Source organism: Saccostrea cucullata, unplaced genomic scaffold (genome assembly GCF_032062105.1).
Source record: "Saccostrea cucullata isolate Sc308-1 unplaced genomic scaffold, CSIRO_AGI_Scuc_v1 ctg4212, whole genome shotgun sequence".
In the NCBI taxonomy this organism is placed as follows: Eukaryota; Metazoa; Mollusca; class Bivalvia; order Ostreida; family Ostreidae; genus Saccostrea; species Saccostrea cuccullata.
This window is the reverse complement of record NW_026940570.1, coordinates 37111-62130: the sequence shown is the minus strand read 5'-3', so window position 1 is coordinate 62130 and position 25020 is coordinate 37111. Positions and strand designations below refer to the sequence as shown.

At 31.9% G+C, this 25020-nt stretch overlaps 1 protein-coding gene across 1 annotated transcript in view; it reads right to left on the bottom strand.

Moving 5' to 3' along the window:
* Window positions 1-5429: 5429 nt before the first annotated feature.
* The window catches only part of LOC134255623 (uncharacterized), a 35177-nt gene continuing 15586 nt past the window's right edge, over window positions 5430-25020 (bottom strand). The window contains exons 7-14 of the mRNA XM_062738145.1: window positions 23249-23467; window positions 22638-22732; window positions 20602-21915; window positions 20396-20473; window positions 18278-18338; window positions 10558-10791; window positions 9200-9444; window positions 5430-8871 (exon numbers count right to left, since the gene is read on the bottom strand). Coding sequence (XP_062594129.1) covers window positions 8788-8871; window positions 9200-9444; window positions 10558-10791; window positions 18278-18338; window positions 20396-20473; window positions 20602-21915; window positions 22638-22732; window positions 23249-23467 — 2330 coding nt within the window. The 3' untranslated portion in view covers window positions 5430-8787. The remainder of the gene's footprint in view (window positions 8872-9199; window positions 9445-10557; window positions 10792-18277; window positions 18339-20395; window positions 20474-20601; window positions 21916-22637; window positions 22733-23248; window positions 23468-25020) is intronic.

Here is a 25020-nt window from a genome sequence, read left to right as displayed (position 1 = left end):
ATTTCCATGTCTTCTAGCTATAGGCTCTTCGGCTGTCTGTATGCAGCCAATTGGTGCTCCTTCAAGACCTCTGCCATTCGTTCGTTTGAGTGGAGATTTTACAGATTTTTTTTTCAGAGGTCCTTAAAGATGGGATGGTATGAGGTCATCAGATGGACCCTGCTGCTGCTGTCTTTATCCCTGTGGCGTATTAAATTTTTTCCTTTTATACCCAGCCATCCATCTCATCGATGGTAATTTGTAAGTTGCGGGCATTGTAGCATCTCTTGCGTACGTAGGTCCTGAGGAGACCGCTTTATTCCTGGTATAAGGCAGGTGGTGAACAAATGCCCGGAATTCTGGTGGCTAGACCCTTTGGAACACCCCTAAATGTATGTGTAGGCTGACAGCTAGTCGGTATAAGATACATGTTGGGATTTGTAAGTTTTGTGTGGATACTGAACTCGATTATACAATCACTCAAGATAGATGTACATGTAGTATCAAGGAATATGTTTTGCGAATTTAAATACGTCTAAATAAATTTAGTAGATAGATGGAGTATTCAATCTCGAAGTCCAGAAAACAATACAAAATAAGAGTAGAGCAAACACGGACCCCCGAAACATCAGAGGTGGGATCAGGTGTTGGCATACGAAATGAATGCTTCGAAGCTCTCGCGATATTTAATCTATTTACCTCTATGTCGCCAATGAAACGCAACCAACTTAGGGTCATGAATGGTGCTTGATGTAACAAGCTGCATTCAAGTCCGCTAATGAAAATATTTGCCTTATTTAGTGCCATTTTTGTACCCTAAAGTTTTCTACAGATTTCTCCTTTTCCCGACCATGTCAAAGAGCATACGAGGGTGTAAGGAAGCTAATTACTCAATCTTTTTCTGAATATAATATTTTTTGAGGTCCGAGTTTCCTCTGCTATCATTTTGTATTCTTTCAAGAAATAATTGAGCTTGATTATTGTTCGTTATTTTCTTTTTCCATTTGTCTGTTTTACTGATCAGAACTTTTTTTAACAATGAGGAAGCAAATATGTAAAGAAAAATTCAACAACGTCTCTATTTTGTTCACATTATTATCATTTTTGTATCAATACTTCGAAATTTGATTTAACAATTCCCTATACCCACGAAAAAAAATGTGTCGAACAAGTCTTATTGTCATTAAATGAATTCATGCTTCGTTTAAAAACCATTTACAAACCTAAATGTTGTTGTTAATATCAACACTTTCTTTCACAATACACTCAATACGTCTGGGTATAAATAAAATAATACCGAGGTACATGTTACATATAAAATAATATCAGTAAATGTAAAACAATAAGAAAAAAAATCGTTTTTTAAAGGTGTACTTCTTGGGATCAAGAAGGCAATAAAATAAACATGAAAAATACCCTAAGCTTTTTTCCTCTTCAATATTTATATGAAAAATATGGAAATAACGAACAGTTTTTTTTAGATCAAAAGTCTACAAAACAAATAAAAGTAGGAACAGAACAAACACGGACCTCCGAAACGTCAGGTGGAAATTTTGATCGTATAATCGTATAAATTATACGTCTGCTCTAGAGTCCCAGAATATTGAGTTGATTCATTCGTCTTAGGTTCGAATTCCACTCTGGTACTTTGAGACCAGCTCTTCTAAAGACACCTTATAAATCGAGGTCACGCGTCGCAGCTACATGTACATGTAGTAGATACTAGTACGAAAATGATCCCTCTCTGTTGAATGAGGGTTCATTCGTGCTTAAAATTGTCCATAACTCTTGCATTTTAAGAACTGTACATTGCACAGAATCCTTAAGATGAGATATTCATTAAAACAAAGTAGAAAAGTGCAACTTCAGAGCATCGAACACATATGAATATCTCATATAATTAAAGAACTCGTTCCGTACCTGCGATATACCATGTTGAAGCACAATCTCAACTGTAGCATTTGCCCATTTATTTATTAAACAGTGATAAACAATGGGCTTGTTGTCACTTTTATTAATTTGCTTGCAATTCTTTCCAGCTGCGGCTTCTTCCCAGTCGTGTTGATTTCTAGGTCAATTGGGAACTTCACTAAGCGTTGACAATGAAGATGGATACATAACACCATAGCTTCCATACAGCTAGTCAAAATGAAATGTTCAGAACAATCCATTTGAATTTTTATTTGATTATATAAAGAATGTGTTTATCTTTTAGATTATATTAAGAAAATAAATTTTACTGAGCTTATTTAATTTTTTTCTATAAATGATTCATTTCTATAATAAATTTTTAACATTGAATTAAAATTCCTTGCTTTAAATATATCTCAACCATATTTTTCTTCCAGAAATAAGGGAAGCCGAAAGTGCACTATATAAATAACCATTTCAAATTAAACTGATATATTAATGATTATTGAAATGCATGTGCAAGACGCAGTTACGAAAAAAAGCTCAGCTGCAATATGACACTATACAATGCTTTTTCTTAACTTGCTTTAATTTCTACTGCAATATTTTTGAATACCCCTTTTACCTTAATATGACAAATGAATTAGATATCCATTAATATACAGTGTAATTACTTACTGATTTTATTGATGCAACTGAGAAATACAAGATGAGGTTGCATCTTTTTCTTTTCTAACAAGTGTTAAAGAATTGGCAAAAAGATACATACAGAGACAAATCTTTTCATATCTCAAAATGTAACCTGCAGTTTTCAGCTCAATAAGTATTTTGAAGTCATTATTCTGCCCCAAACTCTCGACCTCCAACATTCAATGATAACCTTTGTGAAGTCTGTAGCAGTTTTGGTAGATCGTGTTTTGAAGTTTAGTTTTTCATTATACAATGTAGAACGTTAATTTATGGAACTCTACAAGCAACGACTAAAATATAATTATAAAAATTGGCTCATGGTTTGGAAATTTTTTTTTTGGACATTCCTGTTTTTTATATATGCATTCAGAAAAATACTGAAATTTGCTAATGTCATAAACAATTAAAAAATACTCCTCCAAAAATTATGATGTATTTCTTTTAAAAAGATTTCCTAGTGGGATTTATGCAAAAGAAAGGTAACCCTCTTCAAACTAAAAAGTCTTCAATTCTATGTATGTCGATTTATTATATTCTGATTTCTTTATTTCCAAGACTTGCAAAAGTCTGCTCGTATTTGAGTTCCTTGTGTCGATAAATACCTCACTATTTGTATTATCTTTTTCATTAATTGCTGAACATCTTTATCGATGAAGAGCTTTTTCTTGTTATCTTTGGCTCTTATCTATAATAAAAACATGTACTCTATTTTTAGTTGCAATAAAAATTTTGTTTTCTGTTTTTATATTTCTACATATAAATAGCTTGCAGTTATTTTCCTTCAAAACTAAGAAAGGTGCCTTAAAAGATAAACATAGCCTGGGGAATAAAATCTTGAAGTACCTTTCTAAAAAAAAAAATGCATCGGAGATAAAGATTATATCGCCAAGATTTCTTTTTAAACAGTTTTGTTGTTGCTTTGTACTCATGATTTCTTGTATCCTTTTAGACACACGTCACTCATTAAATGATAATATCATGTCTATTAATAAAATAAGATTACCTTAAACACAAGGTACATGTACGTCGTACAAAGAGATTAAAAATTACATAGTACACTCTGTGCAAATAGATACATGTACATCTTTTTATTGTACTAGTTGTAGATTGACGAAATGTATATAACATGCATGCAGACCCTTTTTTCAAATCTTTTAGTAGTCTTTTTTTCTAAATCAGAAGTAAAACAAATTTAACAATTATAACTCAAAGATTACCAGAATCAATTATGTTGATGAAAATACATTGTACATAGACAATATTTCAAATAAATTTAAATAACCAAATATATAGGGTAACTACATACAATTCTAATCGTTGCGCATGTTAAACTTATGTTGCATTAGATGATATTTTTTTTTAATTGAACCTAGCGTCTTTGTGTATTTTTCCTGTACTTTTGGGTACATTACAAACTTTTTCTTCATGTCAATATAATTTACTTGATACCCAATTATGCTCAATAGATCATAATTTTCTCCATGGGTATGGGATTGGTTTTCGCTGCTGTTTTCACACCATTCATTCCAACTGAATGTCTAATGAGATTTGCAGCGGAACGGTTACCTTGTGATTTCTAGTGAAGAGCTCGTAACAATGCAAACAAAATCAGTCCTCTGAAAAAAGCAGAGCAACTGAGAATGTGTGTTGTGGAATGTGAGGGAAAAACGTGTAACATATATGTTATCTTCGTTGGATCCGGTTTGTAATAGCAACATTGCTTGTGACTTTGTGAACGTTTCATTTAGAGATAAGTGAAGAACATCTTAAGGCTTTATGAATTATAATCTTTTGTTAACATGCATGTTTATTACATATTATATGTAGTTTTACATATTTTCACACGTCTGGTATTCTTTGCTTTTATAAGATCAAGATTACACCTTGCATATTTAGCAAAAAAAAATCTTATTATAATTTTGATCTTTACAGAATTTCATCTTTTCCCCTTTCTTTTAATTTCTTTTTTTATTTTGCTCGGTTTCTTTTTTTTCACAATTTCTCAAAGATCAGGCTCTGATTTACGCACTCAGACAAGTCATATCGATTTCAAACATGAGTATTTTCTTGCAAAATTCCATCTTGGATTTTTTCCTTAAAATATAGAGAACATGAACGCACAAACGTTAGGTCTTGCATGAGACACACTATAGATAAGAGAGGCGATGTTGCTAAATAAAAACTGTTTAAAAAAGTAGTTTTAGCATGTTTTATTATTTTTTTTGCGGTACAATTAAGAAATGAATTTAATTTTTGAAGATTCATGGGGTTATGAATTACGACGCTTCACGCTGACATATTTTATGAAGCGCGTTAGCGCTTCATGATAAATATGCCGGCGTAATTAAAGCGTTGTAGTTCATATATGCTTCAAGAATCTTCAAATCATTAAATTCATTTCTTATACATGTATATACATTATTTTTCTGATGACTTGACATAAATTTACGCCATTCAACTGTCGTTTTTATAACAAATCCGTGTGCACTATATTTTTTTTACTTTTTGACGCCATGAGCGGTATTATGACGTAACAATTGAGATATTCCATGCTTATTCGTGATACATACCAAATGTAGTTCATGAGAAAAATATACTGCATTTTATTTTGTAAAGAACAGAGGGGAAATTTATTGGAAATGTAAATATTTACAATTTTATTGACTTTATAAAAAATATACATTAATACATGTATAAAATAAGAAACATACACCGAATTTTCCTACATGCAGTAAAGTAAATCTCTAACTAAAAGACTAAATGTTTCATAGATAATACAAAAGTTTGGAACATACATGGACTATTTTTCATAAACAAATTGTATGTTATTATTTTTTCATAGAAAATATCTTATTACCTTTTAACAATAGTTTTAATTGAATTATTTAGTTAGATGATATGTTAGATAAATAAAGTTTTGAGAAGATTATTATTATGAATTTAATATTGTTGATGACTTTCATTAAAAGTATATAAATTTCTATTTGAACAATACACTAACTTAAAACAAAGGGTTTTTTTCTCTCAGAAGATATAAAAAATTCATGAAAATCTTTTTTACGTTAACACATCCGAACTGGATATAAACATTGAATGTTTGTAGAGCTTAAAAAGCAAAATATAGTTATTTGAATCATCATAGGTTCCCTTATACAGACCAACATGTACACAACAGATACAAATTAAAATGAATATTTGCAAATAAATAAAAAAAAAAAAAAAAAAACAAAGACAAAAACAAAAACAAAACATGAAATACTTGTAAAACATACGATTGATTTTGTCTCTGTTTGGTTCTTGGCTAGAGTTAGGGTTGGGGTTAATTTGAGTGTGTGCGAGTCGTTTTAAATCAACGGCTAGTTTTCTTTGACTAATGACAAATTGTGCTTAGGACGACTTTCTTTGGGAAGAGTTGTCCACTCAATCAACACACTTAAATGTAAAAGCCCATACCAAAACAGCTGTAGACGTATTATTAGCTTAAAAATTGATTCTATGCAAAAAAGTTAACCATACACTGTAACAAATAGTGATAGATCTACAAAGAATATTACAAACAATGCATTTTTTTCGTGCTCAATGTCCATTTTTTTATTTCGTAAACGAGTACTGTATACAGGATTATTCTCAACCCTTGTTATTTTCGTTCTCTCACTCTTACAAACAATTCTGCCCCGTTTAAAATTCACCCAGTAACAGTTTTGGTTAAGAGATTATACTGTGATCTTTTAATTCGACCCGTTCTAAATTTCTAAATATGCCCACCTGTAAGTAGGGCGAAAAAAGCAGTCAAAAATTGAAAATTTCCATGTATGCAGTATTTCCTGATTTTGAATTCCTAATTGAATGCAAACGTTCTATATCAAACGCACGATTGTAAAAAAAAAAAAATCTTGTCAAATGCTCAACGGCTATATTTATGATGGATATTAATATTGGCAGCTGGTAGGTAATATCTGTTTTAACTAAATATTGAATTTATTAATTAAGTAAGTTCATGGGAATGATGTGGTTACGAAGATTTCTGGGACAGACTGTCAATATCGACAGAAAATATTTCCATTACCGGAAATTTCAAGTTATTTAATTTGAATCATCAATATACGATATCGTAAATCAATGGAAATGTTTAAGCTGTATGATAAAGGAATTATTGAAATTATATTTGTAAATATTGGCAATCATTGGACTTATTGGCACTCATTGGCTAAACAAATGTAATAGCAGATAATTACCAGCATAAGCTGAATAAAATTTGATTTTCATAGCAACAAATTACAATTTCATAAGAATTTTGACCTAATACTAGTATTGTCTGATATAATCATAAAAGAAAGTTTTTGGCTTATATTCATTTACATAGTTTTCTGAATAGTAAATTCTTTTTTACTTTGATTAATGATGAAACTTTACTTAAGTACCTATTTTGATTTTAAAACCTTTATATCTCTTAAATGTCAGCAATATGTTTATTTTGGACAAAATATACGAATTCACAAGTAAAGCTGTACCAAGCTTGTTTTCTCCCCGTTTTATTTTCCCCTTTTATCCTTACAAACAATTTTATATTTGCCAAGTAATAGCTTTGTCTAAAAAAAAAAAACTATATTCTTTGAATTCGGCCCGAGTTAAAATCGCCGTTGTGGGGTAAGGCGAAGGGGCGAAATGAAAAAGCAGCAAAACTTCCTTTATACAGTATTGCCTCTGACTATGAAACAATTGTATATACAATGTAAACATATGTAAAAAAAAAAAATGGAGAAAAAATAAAATATAAAGATTACGGGGTATAAAACCACAGTTAATATACATTTACATTGATTGACAACTGTACAAACTTTTTTGACAATTAACAAAACTATAGTTAACTCGAGTAAGCTTATGATAGCTATTTTAATTTTTAGGGGTTATATTTTTGCAGTCTTTATACAAATCTTAACCCGTAGTTGTACACATTATCGTACTGAACGTATTATCGTTGGCTACAATATGCCGACTGAAAAATTGTATATTCATGTATACATATTGTCGCTTCGTTAGTACATGTACATGTATGTGCATACCTGTAAAGCAGACATTGTTGCTCCATATTTACGGTTGCTTAAGGAATCCTCCCTCATCATAACTAAATGAAACCTCATTTGTTAATACCCAGAAGTAGAGAAGATGATTTTTAAACAATTCTTGTATTTTCACTTAAAGATACAATAATTAGATCCCCGCCCTATACTTTAACCCATGACACTGCGTCCCTTAATTTCTCAATTATCGTAGAGTGCTCAAAACTGATTATAATCATAATCACAGTTTGGGTGTGTGATATCCAGGAGTGAAAATGATTTTAAAAGATTGTATATATTTTTTTGGTTTTAGTCCCTGCCCTGAGGCCCCAAGTGGGTACAATGTAGGGGTCATTAAAGTCACAAATTCTATTCTCCTTTACCTATAACTGCTATATACCGAAATTGGTAAAAACTGGTTCAGTGGTTTCAGAGAAAACGCTGAAAACACAATGGTCAGTAATAGGACATCTAAACAACTTATGATTCAAGACATAATTGTCACTTCTTATTCTAATACTGCAATTTAAAAAAAATCTGTTTTTAAAAATAACAATACTGCTTATATTAAATTTTACTGTGAAAAAAAGTTGTGCAAGTAACATGGTTTTTAAAATCCATTAAAAATACCATAAACATTTCACTTTCTTCTCTTCTAGTAATATAATCTTCGTTAAAAAATATTTTCGATGACAAAATATGCACATTTTTATGGCATATATCATTGCCGACCACAATTTTCCCAAAATTGTACTTACATTTTGTTGCATATTCAATACAGTAAAAAGACATATTGCCATACACTGTTGCTAGTGTCAATATGAACAGATTGTCAGTAACATGTTCAGTGAAGGTAAGTTATTTTGTTGCCTCTGACAATACATACAGAACTATAAAATGCTACATCACATATATCTCAATGATTATAAAGACACGTGGCTGTATTCTTTTCTATTATCTTAAATATCATGCTATATCCTAGCAAAGGATAACCACTATGTCTTTAAAAAGCCTAACTGATTTATGTACATGAAAATGTCATTGAACAATAAAATTTTCAAAGAACCTTATTTTTTCACACATTAAAAACAGCAATAATTTGGTGCAGTAAATTTGTTCAACATATTAACCATCTTATTTTATCTCTTTACACCATGATTCCTGCTCCTGCTTCCTTTTGCAAGTCATCTAATTCTGCTTGAAGCTTCCCTTTGCTTAATCGCTTTATCGCCTACGTAAAAGAAACGGATAAAATCATGTTATGTAATAATCGTTCAGAGGACTGAATTATACTGATTTAAGATTGTTATCTTATATGATAATGCTAGATTCCTAGAAATTCATCTAAAATGTACTTTGATCTAAATAATACTTGCTTTTATTCATTTGAGTATCATTTGAATATCAAAGAGTTCCATTTTTATGTATTTTCGTTTTTATTTAAAGACTATTTATTAATTCGTTTTCCTTGAATTTCAAGCTCAGTAAAGATTTGCTAATTGATATACATTATCTTATGATTATCAACAATTCAAAAATAAAAGAAAGATAAATTTAACCTGGGAGATTTCCACCCAATACATTTTAAATACATCCCTCTCCATGCTACTATCTGACCCTTCATGACTCAACATGTTTCTGCGAATCCGTATTCTTTCTAAGTCATCAGTCTCTTTGATGTCCTTAAACTCTGGTGTCTTTCCCCAACCTTGGCTTGGTATAGGTACATCGTTACCATAGTTTCTTAGCAGTCTGTACATTATCGTAATGTCAAACTTAGAGGATGAAGGACAACTTCCATCTCCTTAAATAGAAAATGTTTTATAAACATTATAACCATTGAACATCGCATTAAATGTGAATAAAGCACATCTCTAATTCATGTATTGGAAAATTTTATCCCTTAAATGAAATGAACAATTATTATACTTCTAAATTATAAGGAATTGAAAGATCCTAACATTTCGTTACTTTTGTGAAATATTTCCTAAAAGAAATTGGTTACTACTTTGGTTATATAAATGTCGTTTAAGAAATAAGGTCCGCCTTTTCGTGGATGTTGCAGATTAACCTCAGAGGTCGAGAAATGTTGTTTGAAAGATAAAAACAGAGGCGCTAGCCAGGCTTTTATATTTCAAACAACATTTCGAGACCGAGGAGGTTATTCTGCAACATTCACGAAAACACAGACTTTATTTCTTTTCTGCTACATGTACTAGCAGCACTAAAATACGACTGATGGTTTCTCTACAGAGAAACGAATAAGGTCACAATGCTGCGTTAACGCTGTTCCATTTAAAACCAGAGTGTAAATTTGTTTGTTGAGCTTTCGCTGAATTAAAATTAGCCTTTAATTGTTTTTAGCTTAAAAAGATAATTCTTTTTAATATACAATAACAAAATCAGTTTCCTTTTTTACCACTATATTTCCAAGATTACGGAGTTTAAATAAGGCGGAGAGAGGTTCGGGAAAAAGCCCCGCTTGGCTTTAGAAACCTACATTCATCACCAACTTTCTGCATATAGAGAATATACAGTGTTTAAATAGCAAAAGACGACACATCAATGTTATTTAAAAACGTGTTTCATTCTAAAGTCAAATTTACATTTTAACTGCACAGGTTTTGTACGTGTTTTTGATCTGATAATTTTTTGATGACGTTCGTGATTTATTGTAAAGTAATGTCCGCGGCTTTTCTTTGAAGAAGCTGATAATCGTAGTAGAATATATAATAATTTTCATTAGATGGTTAAATTCACAGTCTTTCTTTAATAGCAATTGAGATACATGTTCACGAGCAAAAAATGAAGAAAAAAAATGATTTTAACTTTCAAAGAGAAGTAAAGTAACGTTGTATTTTCAAAGGATACTTATTACCTCATAAAACATACGTATATGTACATAATGTCAACACACCTGGAAACAGAATCATCATTTGTTCTCTTTTAAATTTGCAAGGAGATTTTTTCATTTCATCCTCCATGGTGCTAAGCTGTTGTAGATCATATGGAGATATTTTTTCGTCAAAGTAAATTTGAAATGCATCCCGTGAAACTTTCATGAGTTTTTCAAATATTCTCCAGCAATGCTTTTTTAATTCTTCATCAGTCATGTTGATATTTTCATTCTCAGATAGACGTGTGTCTATATCTGTTGTATAGAATATGTCATGATAACAACAAATCCATGCTGTGTAAACTAAAATATATACATTAATTTCGAAGGCAAGTTTTAACATTTAATCGTATGATTGATTTTGAATTTTTTGGACGTTTGACAAGAATGATAAATGCATGAATCAGAATAAATAAAAAAATAAAATAATATTCTTATTTAGGTTTTCATTTCTGTTGGCTGCAAAACAAGAGGCCCATAGGCCTCATCGAGCACCTGAGTAACTAGGATGATGAAGTTCTTTACCAGATTTCCCCTCTTGCTTTACCTATCATGGCCCTCTACCCCCTCCTTTTTCATGATATTAATACTTCAGAATTCACACAACCCAAGCATGCTTTCACATAAGTTTCAGCTTTCCTGGCCCAGTGGTTCTTGAGAAGAAGATTCCGCAGGTACGATAAGGCTTCCCAGAGAATATTGTAGTGTACTCTCTGCATGAACTTCTCTGAACTACAAATGTATGACGTCATAATTGAAAATGACGTCAAGTCACTGCATACTTGAGCTGTAAAGATGGGGAGAATGTCATAAACTGTACAACTTATTTCAATCTTCATATTAAGTTGCGGAATTCTAGTTTAAAATGAACGTGATTTTATCAATTTTTCTAAGTGTAATATATCCAATTAATATAGATAACCTAGCTTGTTTAAGAGTCAGCGTGTTCAAACTTCGTACAAAAATATACGTTTGACATTTACCCTTTTTTATACCCGTGGACAGAGGCAGAATTCAAAATATGTGTGTAAAAGAGCCAGGCGCAGGTTGTAAATGAGGATTTATTTAATATCTTTTGTGGAATTCTGTAACAAGAGTTCCCCTCTAACTGAATCTTGCTTGGGAAAAATGAATGATGGCTTTGTTTTAAAACAGTTGACGATATTGGGCAGAAATTACCTTCAGATTTGTCGGTAAGTTGAAGTGAATCTGAAATAAATTGTTCCAAAGAAATAGTATAACATTTCCCAAGCACATTTCGGTTTCACAAAGATGCAAGGAGTTTATTTATGTGACAAAAATTTATAAAAATTGTGTTAACAACCTGCGCCGAAGCGATTTATGTGAAACATTTCAAAAGAGAAGAAATGATCGTCACGTGATCAACAAGGTCATGTGACATCGTAACAAATATGTTTATATATAGCATAGGGGATCCTTTATATGAATTTGGCGCACTAAAGTACATAACTTAAAAATAAAACTAAAAATCAACTTGGCAATGCAATGTTACGTTTTAAATGCATTTTAAGCTCCAGGTAGCCTTAACAGTACTGCGTCTTAAAAGATTTTTCCTAAATATATCTATGTAAAATTTGGATTCCTTATTGTGGTTCCGCCCTGCCCCAGTCCCCGGGTATCATGGTTTTAACAATTAAATATCTACACTACCCAAGGATGCTTCCACATAAGTTTCAGCTTTCCTGGCCCAGTGGTTCTTGAGAAGATTTTTTAAGATTTGTTATATACATTTCTATGTAAAACTTGGATTCCTTATTGTGGCCCCACCCTACCACCGGGAGTCATGATTTTAACAATTTAATATCTACAGTACCCAAGGATGCTTCCATATAAGTTTCATCTTTCCTGGCCCAGTGGTTCTTGAGAAAAAGATTTTTAAAGATTTATTCTATACACTTCTTCGTAAAACTTGGATTCCCTATTGTGGCCACGCCCAACCCACGGGGGTCATGATTTTAACAATTTAATATCTACACTACTCAAGGATGATTCCACATAAGTTTCAGCTTTCTTGGCCAAGTGGTTCTGGAGAAGAAAATGTTTTAATGATCCATCCTATTTTTATCTTTTCTTAATTATCTCCCCTTGTAAGAGGACTTAGCCCTTCGTTTTTACAATTTCAACTCCCCTTAACCTAGGAAGGCTTTGTACCAAGTTTGGTTAAAATTGGCCGATTGGTTCTTGAGAGGAAGTAAAAAATGTGAATAGTTTACGGACGGACAGACAGACGGACAACGGACAAAATGTGATCAGAAAAGCTTACTTGAGCCTTCGGCTCTGGTGAGCTAAAAAATCAAGAAAATCAAACAGATGAACGGTTTGTAAAAACAGAAATAAGCCACCAAGACGGATTGTAAAAACAGAAATAAGCCACCACGAAGACTTGGATGGAAAAAATTATCTCCTCCCACAAAAACAATTTAAAAAGCATAAAATATATTTCTATGTTGTTTTTTTTTCAATGGACCTCAAAACAGTTGTGAGATGATTTGAAATGTCATCAAATAAACAATTGTTTCGGATTACTTTTCAATGTTAAAATTAAATTGCTAGTTCAGATACAACACTTTTACATAAATTCTGTGTACCCAACCGATACAAAGGGTATCGCTGTGCGGCAGGAGATGTCACAGGTCAACAAGGAATGCTTAGTTTTCTTAGGCACATAATCCAACCTATCGAATCAGTTAATGCCCTTTTAACAGATTTTCATTGTGTTATACACTGTTTGAGATGGTTCACTGTTCGTTAAAGACATGTTCAGTAGAGTTGTAAATTATGCTTACATGTAGCTAGAGTGCAAATTTCCACATGTTTAAAGTTACAAAGGTAAATAACACTCTAGAGTCCAAAAAAAAAATCATAAACTGTTTTCGAATGAATAAATTATACAAAGTTTATTTGACAATGTAAAAATGTTCTTTATATTAAGAAAGTAGTTAATGTTTTTAAAGACCATTTTCAATTTATTCTTACTAACGTTGTGCTTGACAAAGAAATTATAGGGTTTAAAATATTAGAGAGAGTTCATTATTTCAGGAACAGCTGCGAAGCAGAAAGATGTATCAGGTAGTACGCTAATTAAATTTACAAGAGAGTAGTTTTTTTAGCATACAATTTGAAAAAAAAATCTTTAAGAATTTTCTGAAATGAATGAAACTTAAGAACTAAGTTTACTTTATGCATTAAATGGCCCTGTACTTATATAAATTAATTAAGTTTCTCCCCCTTTCCCATTTCACATATCAAAATTAAGTGGACACTCGGTTCTTTCATTTTCTATAACAAAAATTCTTCTTATGTTAATGATATTAGAAAACTGTCTTGATAAAATGCAATGTTCCTGAAATTTGCATAAAACATGCGTATTTGAATACATTTAGCAAAGAATTTAAATATGAGCACAGCCCACGATCCCCTGATGACCGGTCACACCTGCTGTGTGCTCTTTGTCATGATTGGGAAATAACGGGAAAATCCGTCGTTAATTCACTGTATAAATAATGGACTAACAATTAGTCTGAAAACGTCAGTCACATCAGTTATATTTAATGATATTTAATCAATGATATTTTCATTTTGTGTCAGATTGTTATCTCTACAATTATGCAAAAGACAACTCTTTCTCACGCACAAGTGATGATATTAAATCAATAAAAAATACTTCAGAATCATATTGTTCCACCTAAGTTAAGTGGTTTGATTATAATTAAATACAAGCAAATCCTGATAAATTTCAAGCTATATGTCTAGGAAAGAAAACTAAACAGGAAGATATTTTTTTTGAAATTGATGGTAATGTAATTCATCCGGAAATCGAAGTAAAATTACTAGGTGTTTCTATAGATTTTGAGCTAAAGCTTAGCTCTCATATTTCAAACATTTGTAAAATAGATTCACAACAACTAAAAGTACTTAAAAGAATAGGAGTACACCTGACCAAATTAGGAAAACTAACCATTTATCAGACATTTATAATGTCAAACTTCAACTTCTGTTTATTAGAGTTGCATTTTTGTGGTGACCGAGAAAGAAGAAAATGGGGAAAAAATACAAGAAAGAGCACTGCGTTTTGTTTATGATAAAAATTCATATACTTATTTCTAGTTAAATCAAAATTGTCATGTCACAAACTCAGGCGTATTAGAACAATAGCCATCAAATGTTTTAAGATTTTCAACAAACAAAGCCCATCTTCCCTGTATGATCTTATCCATATTAAGAAAATATATTATTATTTTAGATCCACGAAAACGGCTGTGTTACCAAAAACAAGATCAACAACATATATGTTAAAGTCTTTTAGATATGAGTCCGCCAAACTTTTGAATTCCTTACCAAAATATTTTTAAAATATTACTACTTTTATCCAGTTCAAATCAAATAAAAGAATTTTGTACGGATATTGTTGTAATTGCTGTGCTTGTCGCTAATTCTAGTTTTAGAAATTAGTAAACAGAGTTTGATTTATTTTTATTTTGGACTTAATGTGCTGAATACTTTGTCATTGAAAAGCACCACGGAGTAATAGTATACCAGTATTTTAGTAGTGTAATGTAAATTTTAAAAACATGTTTCTTGTTTATTATGTATGATTGTTGTATTGTATTTTATGTTCTTTATTTGATTTACCCGACTTTAAATAAATATTATCCTATCCTATCCTAGCATTTGACTCAATGATAAATTGTTTTTGTTGACGAGATCATTTTATCGACCATAGAACTTGCGTAATGATGACTTTAAACGAGACTGCAGATATTCTTGTTTCATCAACTTGCTTTTCGTTTTAGAAAATGTTTATACGTAGAGTATGCTCTTGCGTATCGAATAAATTGAGATATATACACCGCGAATGCAGGTGATGAAGGTGTATTGCTGCATAAGTAAGGGAAGTAGCTTGGTTGTTAGATTACCTTTAACGTCTTTTATAAGTGAAATATCCAAGTGTGAAACAGATGTGTCAGACTCTGTGGGATCTTTTATCTCAAATTCACCAGGATATATCGAAGGAATGGGTATTACCATGATTGTTAACTGACAATACGTAGTCGATATATCTAAATGGCGTGTTGAAGGCCACAGGAAGCATTTCCTTTTTCCACGCATATGATTTTGCACAAATTCTACTTTACATGAATACATAAATACATTAAATAGGTCTGCTTATAACGGAGCACAATTGGTACCAATGGGAATTCCAATAGAAAGTTGGAAGACCTGGTCACCGAAAACAATATAATTATATATTGCCTATCCGAAACTCAAGCATCTTTTTGATGTCAACTTCAGAGTACTTGTGCGTGCAATCAGAATGTGTTTTAAAAAAATATTTTGCAATTCTTTTTTCGAAATTTGTGAGTATCCACAGCTGATTCAAATCACTTTCTGGTTTTTAAATATATTGTTGCACAGTACTCTTAAAGTTTTTCCTTCACCACTGTCAAAATCTTAGTGAAAATTAATAAGAGAGGCTTTATTGCCCGTATTTGAAAGAAATGATTTGAATCGTTACTGTTGAAAATATACAGAAACAAGAGGCTCATGGGCCACATCGCTCACCTGAGCACTGTGGCTAGGAAAAAGTAGAAATTGGTTTATTATTGAAAAGTCTAAATCCAAAAGTAGTCTCAGTATTAATCATGGCTTTGCTATTCTTGAGAAGATTTTTGAAGAATTCTCCTATATATTTCTATGTAAAACTTTGGATGGTCATTGTGGCCCGCTCTACCTCCCGGGGCCATGATTTGGACAAATTTGAATCTACACTACCTAATGCTTCCCTATAAATATGATCAATTAGGGCTTTGCTATTCTTGAGAAGAAGATTTTTAAAGAATTTTCCGATATATTTCTATGTTAAACTTCGGTCGGCCCTAATCGCTCATGGTCTTGATTTAAATAAACTTGAATCTACACTACCTGAGGATGCTTGCAAATAAATATGATCAATTATGGCTTTGTAATTCTTGAGAAGAAGAATTTTAAAGAATGTTCCTATATATTTCTATGTAAAACTTTAATCGGCCATTGTGGCCCCGCTCCACCCCGGGGTTATGATATGAACAAACTTTAATCTACACTACCTGAGGATGTTTCCCATAAGTTTCATCTTTCCTGGTACAGTGGTTCTTGAGAAGATTTTTAAAATATACCATCGAATTTTCATTAATTCCCAGCCATCTCCCCTTGAATAAAGGCGTGGCCCTTCATTGATCAAACTTTAGTCCCCTTCACCCAAGGATGCTTTGTGGCAAGTTTTGTTGAAATTGGCCCTGCGGTTCTTCAGAAGAAGTTCAAAATGTAACAAGAGGCCCATGGGCCACATCGCTCACCTGAGAAGCTTTGGCCATTCTGTTCTTTACCAGATTTCCCCCTTGTAATACATATTGTGACCCCATCCTTCCCACTTATCAGATTTTTAACAATATTTGAAATCTACACTACCCCGGTATGCTTCCAAATAAGTTTCAGCTTTGATTTTCAGATTTTGTCTATATATTTCTATGTAAAACATTGATTCCCCATTGTGGCCCCGTCCAACCCCCAGGGGGTCATGATTTGAACAATTTAGAATCTACACTATCCCAGGATGCTTCCAAAAAAGTTTCAGCTTCTCTGGCTCAGTGGTTCTTGACAAGAAGATTTTCTAAGATTTTTCCTATATATTTCTATGTAAATTCTGATTCCCCAATGTGGCCCCGTCCTACCCCGGGGGTCATGATTTGAACAATTAAGAATCTACACTACCCTAGGATGCTTCCACATAAGTTTCAGCTTTTCTGACCCAGTGGTTCTCGAGAAGAATATTTTCAAAGATTTTTCCTATATATTTCTATGTAAAACATTGATTCCCCATTGTGGCCCCGCCCTACCCCCGGGGGTCATGATTTGAACAATTTAGAATCTACACTACCCCAGAATGCTTCCACATAAGTTTCAGCTTTTCTGGCCCAATGGTTCTTGAGAAGAAGATTTTCAAAGATATTTCCTATATATTTCTATGTAAAACATTGATTCCCCATTGTGGCCCCGCCCTATCCCGGGGGGTCATGATTTGAACAATTAGGAATCTACACTACCCTAGGATGCTTTCACATAAGTTTCAGCTTTTCTGGCCCAGTGGTTCTTGAGAAGAGGATTTTCAAAGATTTTTCCTATTTATTTCTATGTAAAACATTGATTCCTTAGGTGAGTGGCCAAACCAAGACATACCAATAACTACTTGTTCATGATTTTAACAATTTAGATTTTTTCACTATAAAGACAAGGATATTAAAGTCTGATCACACATAAAGTATTGAAAGTTTTCTCTGCCCCAGTGGTTCTTTGAGAAAAAGATTTTTTAATGACCTAACCCTATTTTTGTCTTTTACACAAATTAAAATCTCCCCTTGCATGGATGATATGTATTATAATTTTTATATTTTAAATTCCCCATTTGTTTACCCAAGGATGCTTTAAAAGTTTACTATATATATATCGGCCCATTTATTGAGAAGTGAAAATGTGAAAAGTATAGCTTATACAAATCGGACGGACATACAAGACAGACGGACAAAATGTGATCAGAAAAGCTCACTTGAGCCTTCGGCTCAGGTGAGCTAAAAAGTGTACAACGACGACGACGACAGACAACGTACAAATTTTGATCAGAAGAGTTCACGTGAGCCTTCGCTTAGGTGAGGTAAAAACGGAACTAGTTCAAACCAAGACATACCAATAACTACTTGTTCTTGCATCTCGATGTTTATTCCAGTTTCAATGTCGTCATTTTTTCCCTATAAAGACAAAAGATATTAAAGTCATGATCACACATAAAGTATTGAAAGTTTTCTCTTTGTCTTTCAATTAACAAAAAGGATCCAGAATTTGAGTTGTGGTACTATTCACAATTCTCCATCAGCTTATCTAAATTACATCGAATAATTTGTGCACATTTACACAAATTCTAAAATTGTACTTCATAAGATGACGACATATTATCATAAATAATTTATAATCTTCATCTCAGAATAAGGTAACCATTGAAATGTTTACAAGGGTGTCTTTAAAATATTACTATGTATATATCGTACATTTATCGAGGATTGTGTAAAGATATCGTGATTCAAATATAGCTTATACAAATCTTATAACATACAAGACCAGAATTGACGACGGTAAAAATATAAAAAAAATAAGCCGGATGATTTGCCATCATTGCTGAAAGTTTCATGAAAATCTATCGAAGCGTTCGTGAAAAATCGTTTAAGCATAATCCGTGATAAAAAAAAATAATAATAGTGGAATAAAAAAAAACCAAATAATTAGATCTTCCATCATTAAAGGGCAGACCTTAATAATATTCATTTATTTACTGTTTGCGATTTACCTAAACGAGCAAATTAATTATCGTTAATCAATAACATCGATTAATCAAATCTTACAACATTGTATTCTCCCAGACATATACAGTGTTACGGAATAGCAATGGTGTTGCTGAAAAAAATAAATAATCAATACATTTATGAAAGATATTGTAAAAGAACGACGGAACTGGATAAAAAGAAATAATTTAGATTTTGATTATTGTTGTAAATTGTTATCAAATATTGATGTGGATGAGAAAATGTGTTTAGAAAAGGAAATAACAAAGGTTAATAAAGGTTAAGGATTAAAAAGAGTGTACATGTATGAACTAATTTAAGTGGTGAAAACTATGTGGAGAGAATGGACTTTGCTAGGTATTAACGAGTTACTCCTGTTGTCATTCTTTTTGTAAGAGTCATTTCGACGTATGACTTTAGACGGCGCATTCTTTCCACTTCTTCTTAGTATCGGTCCATCTTTGGTTATTGTCAATAATCACTACTGATTAATTTTTGTTCGTACGTTACTCATGCCTTGTTTGTATCAACTTGGAGAAATTAAGGTATTATTTTCGCTACAGGCAGGCAAGAAAACGTCGATTAAGTGCAGGTAAGACAAATTTCAGAGTTGAATGATACAGAAAACTAGAGGCACTGTGAGCAATAAGCTCACTAATTGATACTCCTGCCTCCAATATAAATATAATTGCAAAGTCCATGTTTAGCTTTGGTAACCCCAAAATATGTATCAAAAAGGCAAATAGGAGGTGCACGATGACAATAATATCTAATAAAGATACTATTCAAATGTCATTCAATTTATGAGAGGAGTTGCGAATAAGAGGTGGGTACTCAAAAGCCTAACAGACGGACGGAAAGACGGGCGGACTTCCCGATTACTACATGTATATACCCTCCCGTTTTTCAAACGGTGACAATAATAAACATGTACGTTTTTGAAATTCATAGCAAAACATGTGTATGTGCTATTTCTGTGAATATTATTGAGGTTGAAATTTTAAACTTATACGTGTACTTGTATATGCATTTTGACGTACACGTACACATTTTTTTGTCTGCTGAGATTTTTTTGACTTCTAACTTCTACGTGTACACTGCGATCGGTGTCTCTGTGTGGACTATTTAGAAGTTTTTTGTCGTCAGTTCAGTTTAATTATAGTAAGTAAACAAAACTTCATTAAAATAAGTACCAAACATCCTATTTACTATATAACAATAACATTTTCACTAATATATTGGCTTCATTTTTATTTTTAATCTTTATTATTAAAACTACACGTTTTCACTTCACGTAGATTCTGTTCTACAAGCTTTACAAACGTGTAGCAATCTTGATGTAGCTAAAATTGATGACGTAAAATACACAGAGAATTTAGGTTATTCGCCTACTAGACATACCCATACACGTGAAATCTCAACCTCTCTATTGTTTCATTAGTCTTTTTTCCATTTTTCATAATATTTACCTCTCTGGAGAAGCCTTCTGCTGTTGAATTCCTCGTTTCTCTTGAAACGCACCATAGCCTTTGGCCTTGGTCTTTTTTCTAAAATTATGGTGAATATATTTCAATAAATATGTTTTTCTTATTTCAAATGGAATCCATAACAAACATTTTTGCCAAAAAAGCACAAGCTTAAATTGAATGATTAGACTTAAGGGCTGAAAACTTACCCAATATTTTACCATTTTACTCCAATTTACACGGTGTGTTTCATAATGGTAGTCACAATTGCCTTCCTCCTCACGCTTTTCAAGTGCATCTTTTTCTAAAATAAATCGTCCTTCGCTTTCCTGCGTTACTTTGGCATCCTCCATGCAACTGAATCCTACCTCATAATTCACGGCTTTGTGAAAAGTTTGTACAACAGAATTCAAGATTTTCTCGACAGTTTTGCGGACTTTATATGTATCAGCGGGATGTAAAGTTGTTGAACTACTGTATACCAATAATTGAATCGCTGTTTTATTAACACCAATAGCAATGATATTTCCGCTTTGTTTGTGTTCTAGCAAAACAATGTTTTTGAACAATTGAATTCTGTCATCTATTTTTAAGTATTTCCATTTGTGCATACAAGCAACGACAACTCTTTGGAAGAAGAAATGATGCAGGCAATGCTTGAATCGGAAATGTAAGACTGGTGTTTTGTGCTGTCTTGCAGATATCCTCTCAAGTTGTGAAATATTGATATCCATCTTGTTGACACATGGTATGTAATGAAAGATTTTTCCGATGGCTAATAGGCCAAGACGTTCCATGTATTTTAAAATAGAGTCACTATTTTCGTTCAGATCTTTATCTTCATGAGATCTCCAGAACTTTTTCAGAGTTTCACATGGTAGCTTTCCTGATTGATAGAACTCATCCATATCTTCTGTAGTTTGGAAACAGTCCTCGAGAGCTGGGATTTTTTTGTTTGAATTATTTGAAGCGTTTGCTACGTCTGCTTGGTTTTTATCCATGGTTAATGATTTGAATGCATCAATAAACCATTGTACATCTAGAATGGCTACATTGTTTAAGGGCTTTTCATTGAAAAAAAGAATATACCCAATTTCATGAAAGAATTGTAGCATGTCCCGAATTTTTTTAATATCTTTTGATACTTCTACCCCAAGTCTGACCTTTAACTGAAACCAACGATGTCGAACTTTATCAGGAAATCTATCAATATTTTCAGAAAATTCTAAATTGAATCTGTCTTTCATTTGCGACACACGCATGACTTTTTCTCTGTTTTGTTCTAATTCTCCTTCAACAGTTAACCAAAAGGATGGGATAAATTCTCCCCAGTGAGAGTATGAATTTTCTTCCTTCTTTGACGTTAAGAGATCAATTAGAAGATCCTGAATTTTTAGTATCTTATCATTGTCCCTGGGAGCGGCTTCAATCTCAAAGTACCTCTCTGTAGACAAATGTTTCTTCAGATTTTGTTTTTTAGGTAAAGAATGTAGAATTTCCTCGTAAAAGCTCTTGTCCAATTTCTGAATCAACATTTAAAGCAAAGTTGAGAATCTGATTATTAAACATATCTTAATATAATTCATATTTTTTTTATCTTCTTTGAATTACTTTAAAATAGAAAAAAAAAAACAAATATTTCATATGCAAGTAGATACCGATAGTTAATTTGAATTTTTTTTTTCACTTTTGAATAAAGAAACTAAATTAGTTATTTTGGTGTAAAATAAACTTCATCATGTTTTTTTTTAACATTTTCCTTATATAATTAATATAATACACAATTATCAACACTTCAAAATATCCTGCCCTTGAACCTACTCGATTTGATAAAAACTGACTCTAGATAAGTCTTGCATTTAAGCTTGTCAATATGTAAATATCTAAATATTCGAGCATAATATTGTTTACCCTCCTTGTAGCTTTATTCTTCTATTTTATTCTGTTTCAAGCCTATTATTTCAAAGTGCAAAGCATATATTTCGGTTGATATGAGTAGAGTTAACCACAGTATTTACACCAATTTGTCTCAATGCATGCAAAATATTTTGCCTTTAAAAACCAACTAGATTAATGTACGAGTCCTAAATTGATAAAATCTTTCTTTTAAATAGGCAAACTAAAAAAATTAAAATTCGCTCTCTGACAGTTTGTAAAAAAAAAAAAAAAAACATGTTTAGAATATTAAATATTCGACAGGTTTGAAACCACATCAAACACAAGTCACAAGACATTTAAAATTTACCTCCTGAAGTTTGTCTTTGTGTGTTGCCACCAGAACTACAGGCATCTCCTCTCCGCAGTATGTCCGAATGCTCTGAAGCCAAAAACTAATATAATCTGTAAAAAGTATAATTACTCAATTTTTGATAAAGAGCTTTGTCATAAATATATATAGGGGGAAAAAGATTTCCCGTGTTTGTATCAAATGAAATATCTCTTTTCAGTTATTTCGTAATTTAAAAATCTTCAAATCCTTTAAGTTATCAAGAAATTAATCAAATATTAAGGTTTAATTGTTTTCTACGTGATTGTAAGTTTTGGTTCAGTAGTTTCACTCCCCCCTTTAAGATACATGCATTTTATAGAGATTATCAATTGTAAATTTTAAGATTACATATATTCAAAGCATTTTGATTTAACCTTATTCCACTAGGATTATTTATTTAAAAAAAGGACCAGCGACGATAATCTGTTGATGGTGTTAAATGTATGCGATATGGAAATGATTTTAATATACATAAGAGATGAGATCAGGTTTATACATAGCTTCTCTCTTGTGTACTTTTTGGACATATTTTCATTATTCTTTAGACTAATCTGTAAATTACTAAGTATTTAATGATATATTCGTACCTCCGTATTTCCAGTTTGCAAAAATTGTTCCATCAGCGTCACAGACATGTTGACCAACTTTTTCCTCCATAGATTTTGACATGTCTGTGACTAATACATATATAGCTCTCTTGGTCAAATAAACTTGATGACATGCGTAATATGCACTTTGTCCGGCAAAGTCCATCACAGTAATCATTTTGTCTCTGGTTCTTGAATATGACAAAGAAGCTGCATCTCCTGTTAAAATAGTACAAAAAGGTATAAAGTGCACATATAATTAATCAAGCTTATTTGTAATAATGTCATTTTTTTATTGTTATACCTTCTATTAAATTTATTCCTTAAATACATAATAAAAAAAAAATTAGACAACAAAGCATACTTCATATCATTGCAAATAATAGATACGGTATAAATTTCTATTGGTTTGCTAGTAATTTGTGAATGCATTTTGAAATAGTTACGAGGGGAACATCTCGTATGGGTATTTAAAAACGTTGGTTAATGTGTAAAGTACGCCAATAGAAAAATACAAAACCCTATTATACAACTATCGATACACTTGCTTTTCATAAGTATAACTTTCCGCTTAATCAAGGGTGCAGTCTCTGAGTTGCTGACTCATTCAATCGACCTATAAATTAAAGCCCATTGAAGCTGGAGGTTAGATCTATACCAAAATCTTTAAAGAGAAAGAAAGGGAAAATATTAAAACGTATTGAAAAAAAAATTCATAGTTTGATGAGTCAATGACCGGGTCCAAATTTTTTGAGATGAGATGATACAATCAGTAAAAATTGATTGTATTACCCACTAGGATCTCTGTATTAGTTGTATACCCCCCTCCCACCCCTGAACTATCCTCTTTGAAAACGGAAACCATTTAATACTTATGGATAAATGGTATCTTCCAATTTTGTTTCAATGATTTTAGCGCTAAAATTTGTGAGCTACATGTACCTACTCAATATAAAACATATTTTAAATCGACAAAGCTGAAATGATATCCAAAAAAAAACGAAAGATTTCTTTGTTAAAGGACATTTCAGAATATTCTATTTTACAATCTTCATTAAATTTAGTCATTTCTTATGGCAACAAAATGTTTCGATTGGACATTTTCGATTGCTCGGCTATGTTAAGGAAGGTCAGAGTTCACATTCCTTGTACATCGTATTGGAAGTTTAATTGTGACGTCATTGAAATTTAACAAGCCACACAAATTAATTAACGACATGATCATGCGTAAATAACAACTTGAATTTATTCATTTTAACAATTATTCATAAAATCTTGTAAAATTGGAATACTTGATAGCGATACAGTCGAGTAATAGAAGAAAGCCTTTTGTCAAATATGACGTCATCAGCCTTGACATGACAGAGCACAAGTGATCCAGAGGAGTAAATTCACTGGTTTAATAATTGCAAGAATGCTTAAATAAATATTATACCACTGCTAATTTTTAGACCTAATCATTAAAACTAAAAGAAAATAATTTATTAAATACAATGTGTATAGAATATGATTTTATCTAGTAGCATTGGAGCTGCACAGGGATAAGGAATATAGAGAATATCGCTAAAACGATGTGCGTATTCGTGATTTACATCAAAAGTGCAAGGGAATAGACTATTTTGTTTGAGCTGAAATTTGGAATATTTATTGCTCATATAGTGTATAATTTGAAAAGTGCTGGGAGCTGATCCTGGTCTACATAACATTAATTTTATTTATAACAGAATTAAAGCGAAGTGGAAATTTTTAGCTGTCATAAGCATTTTCGGCAA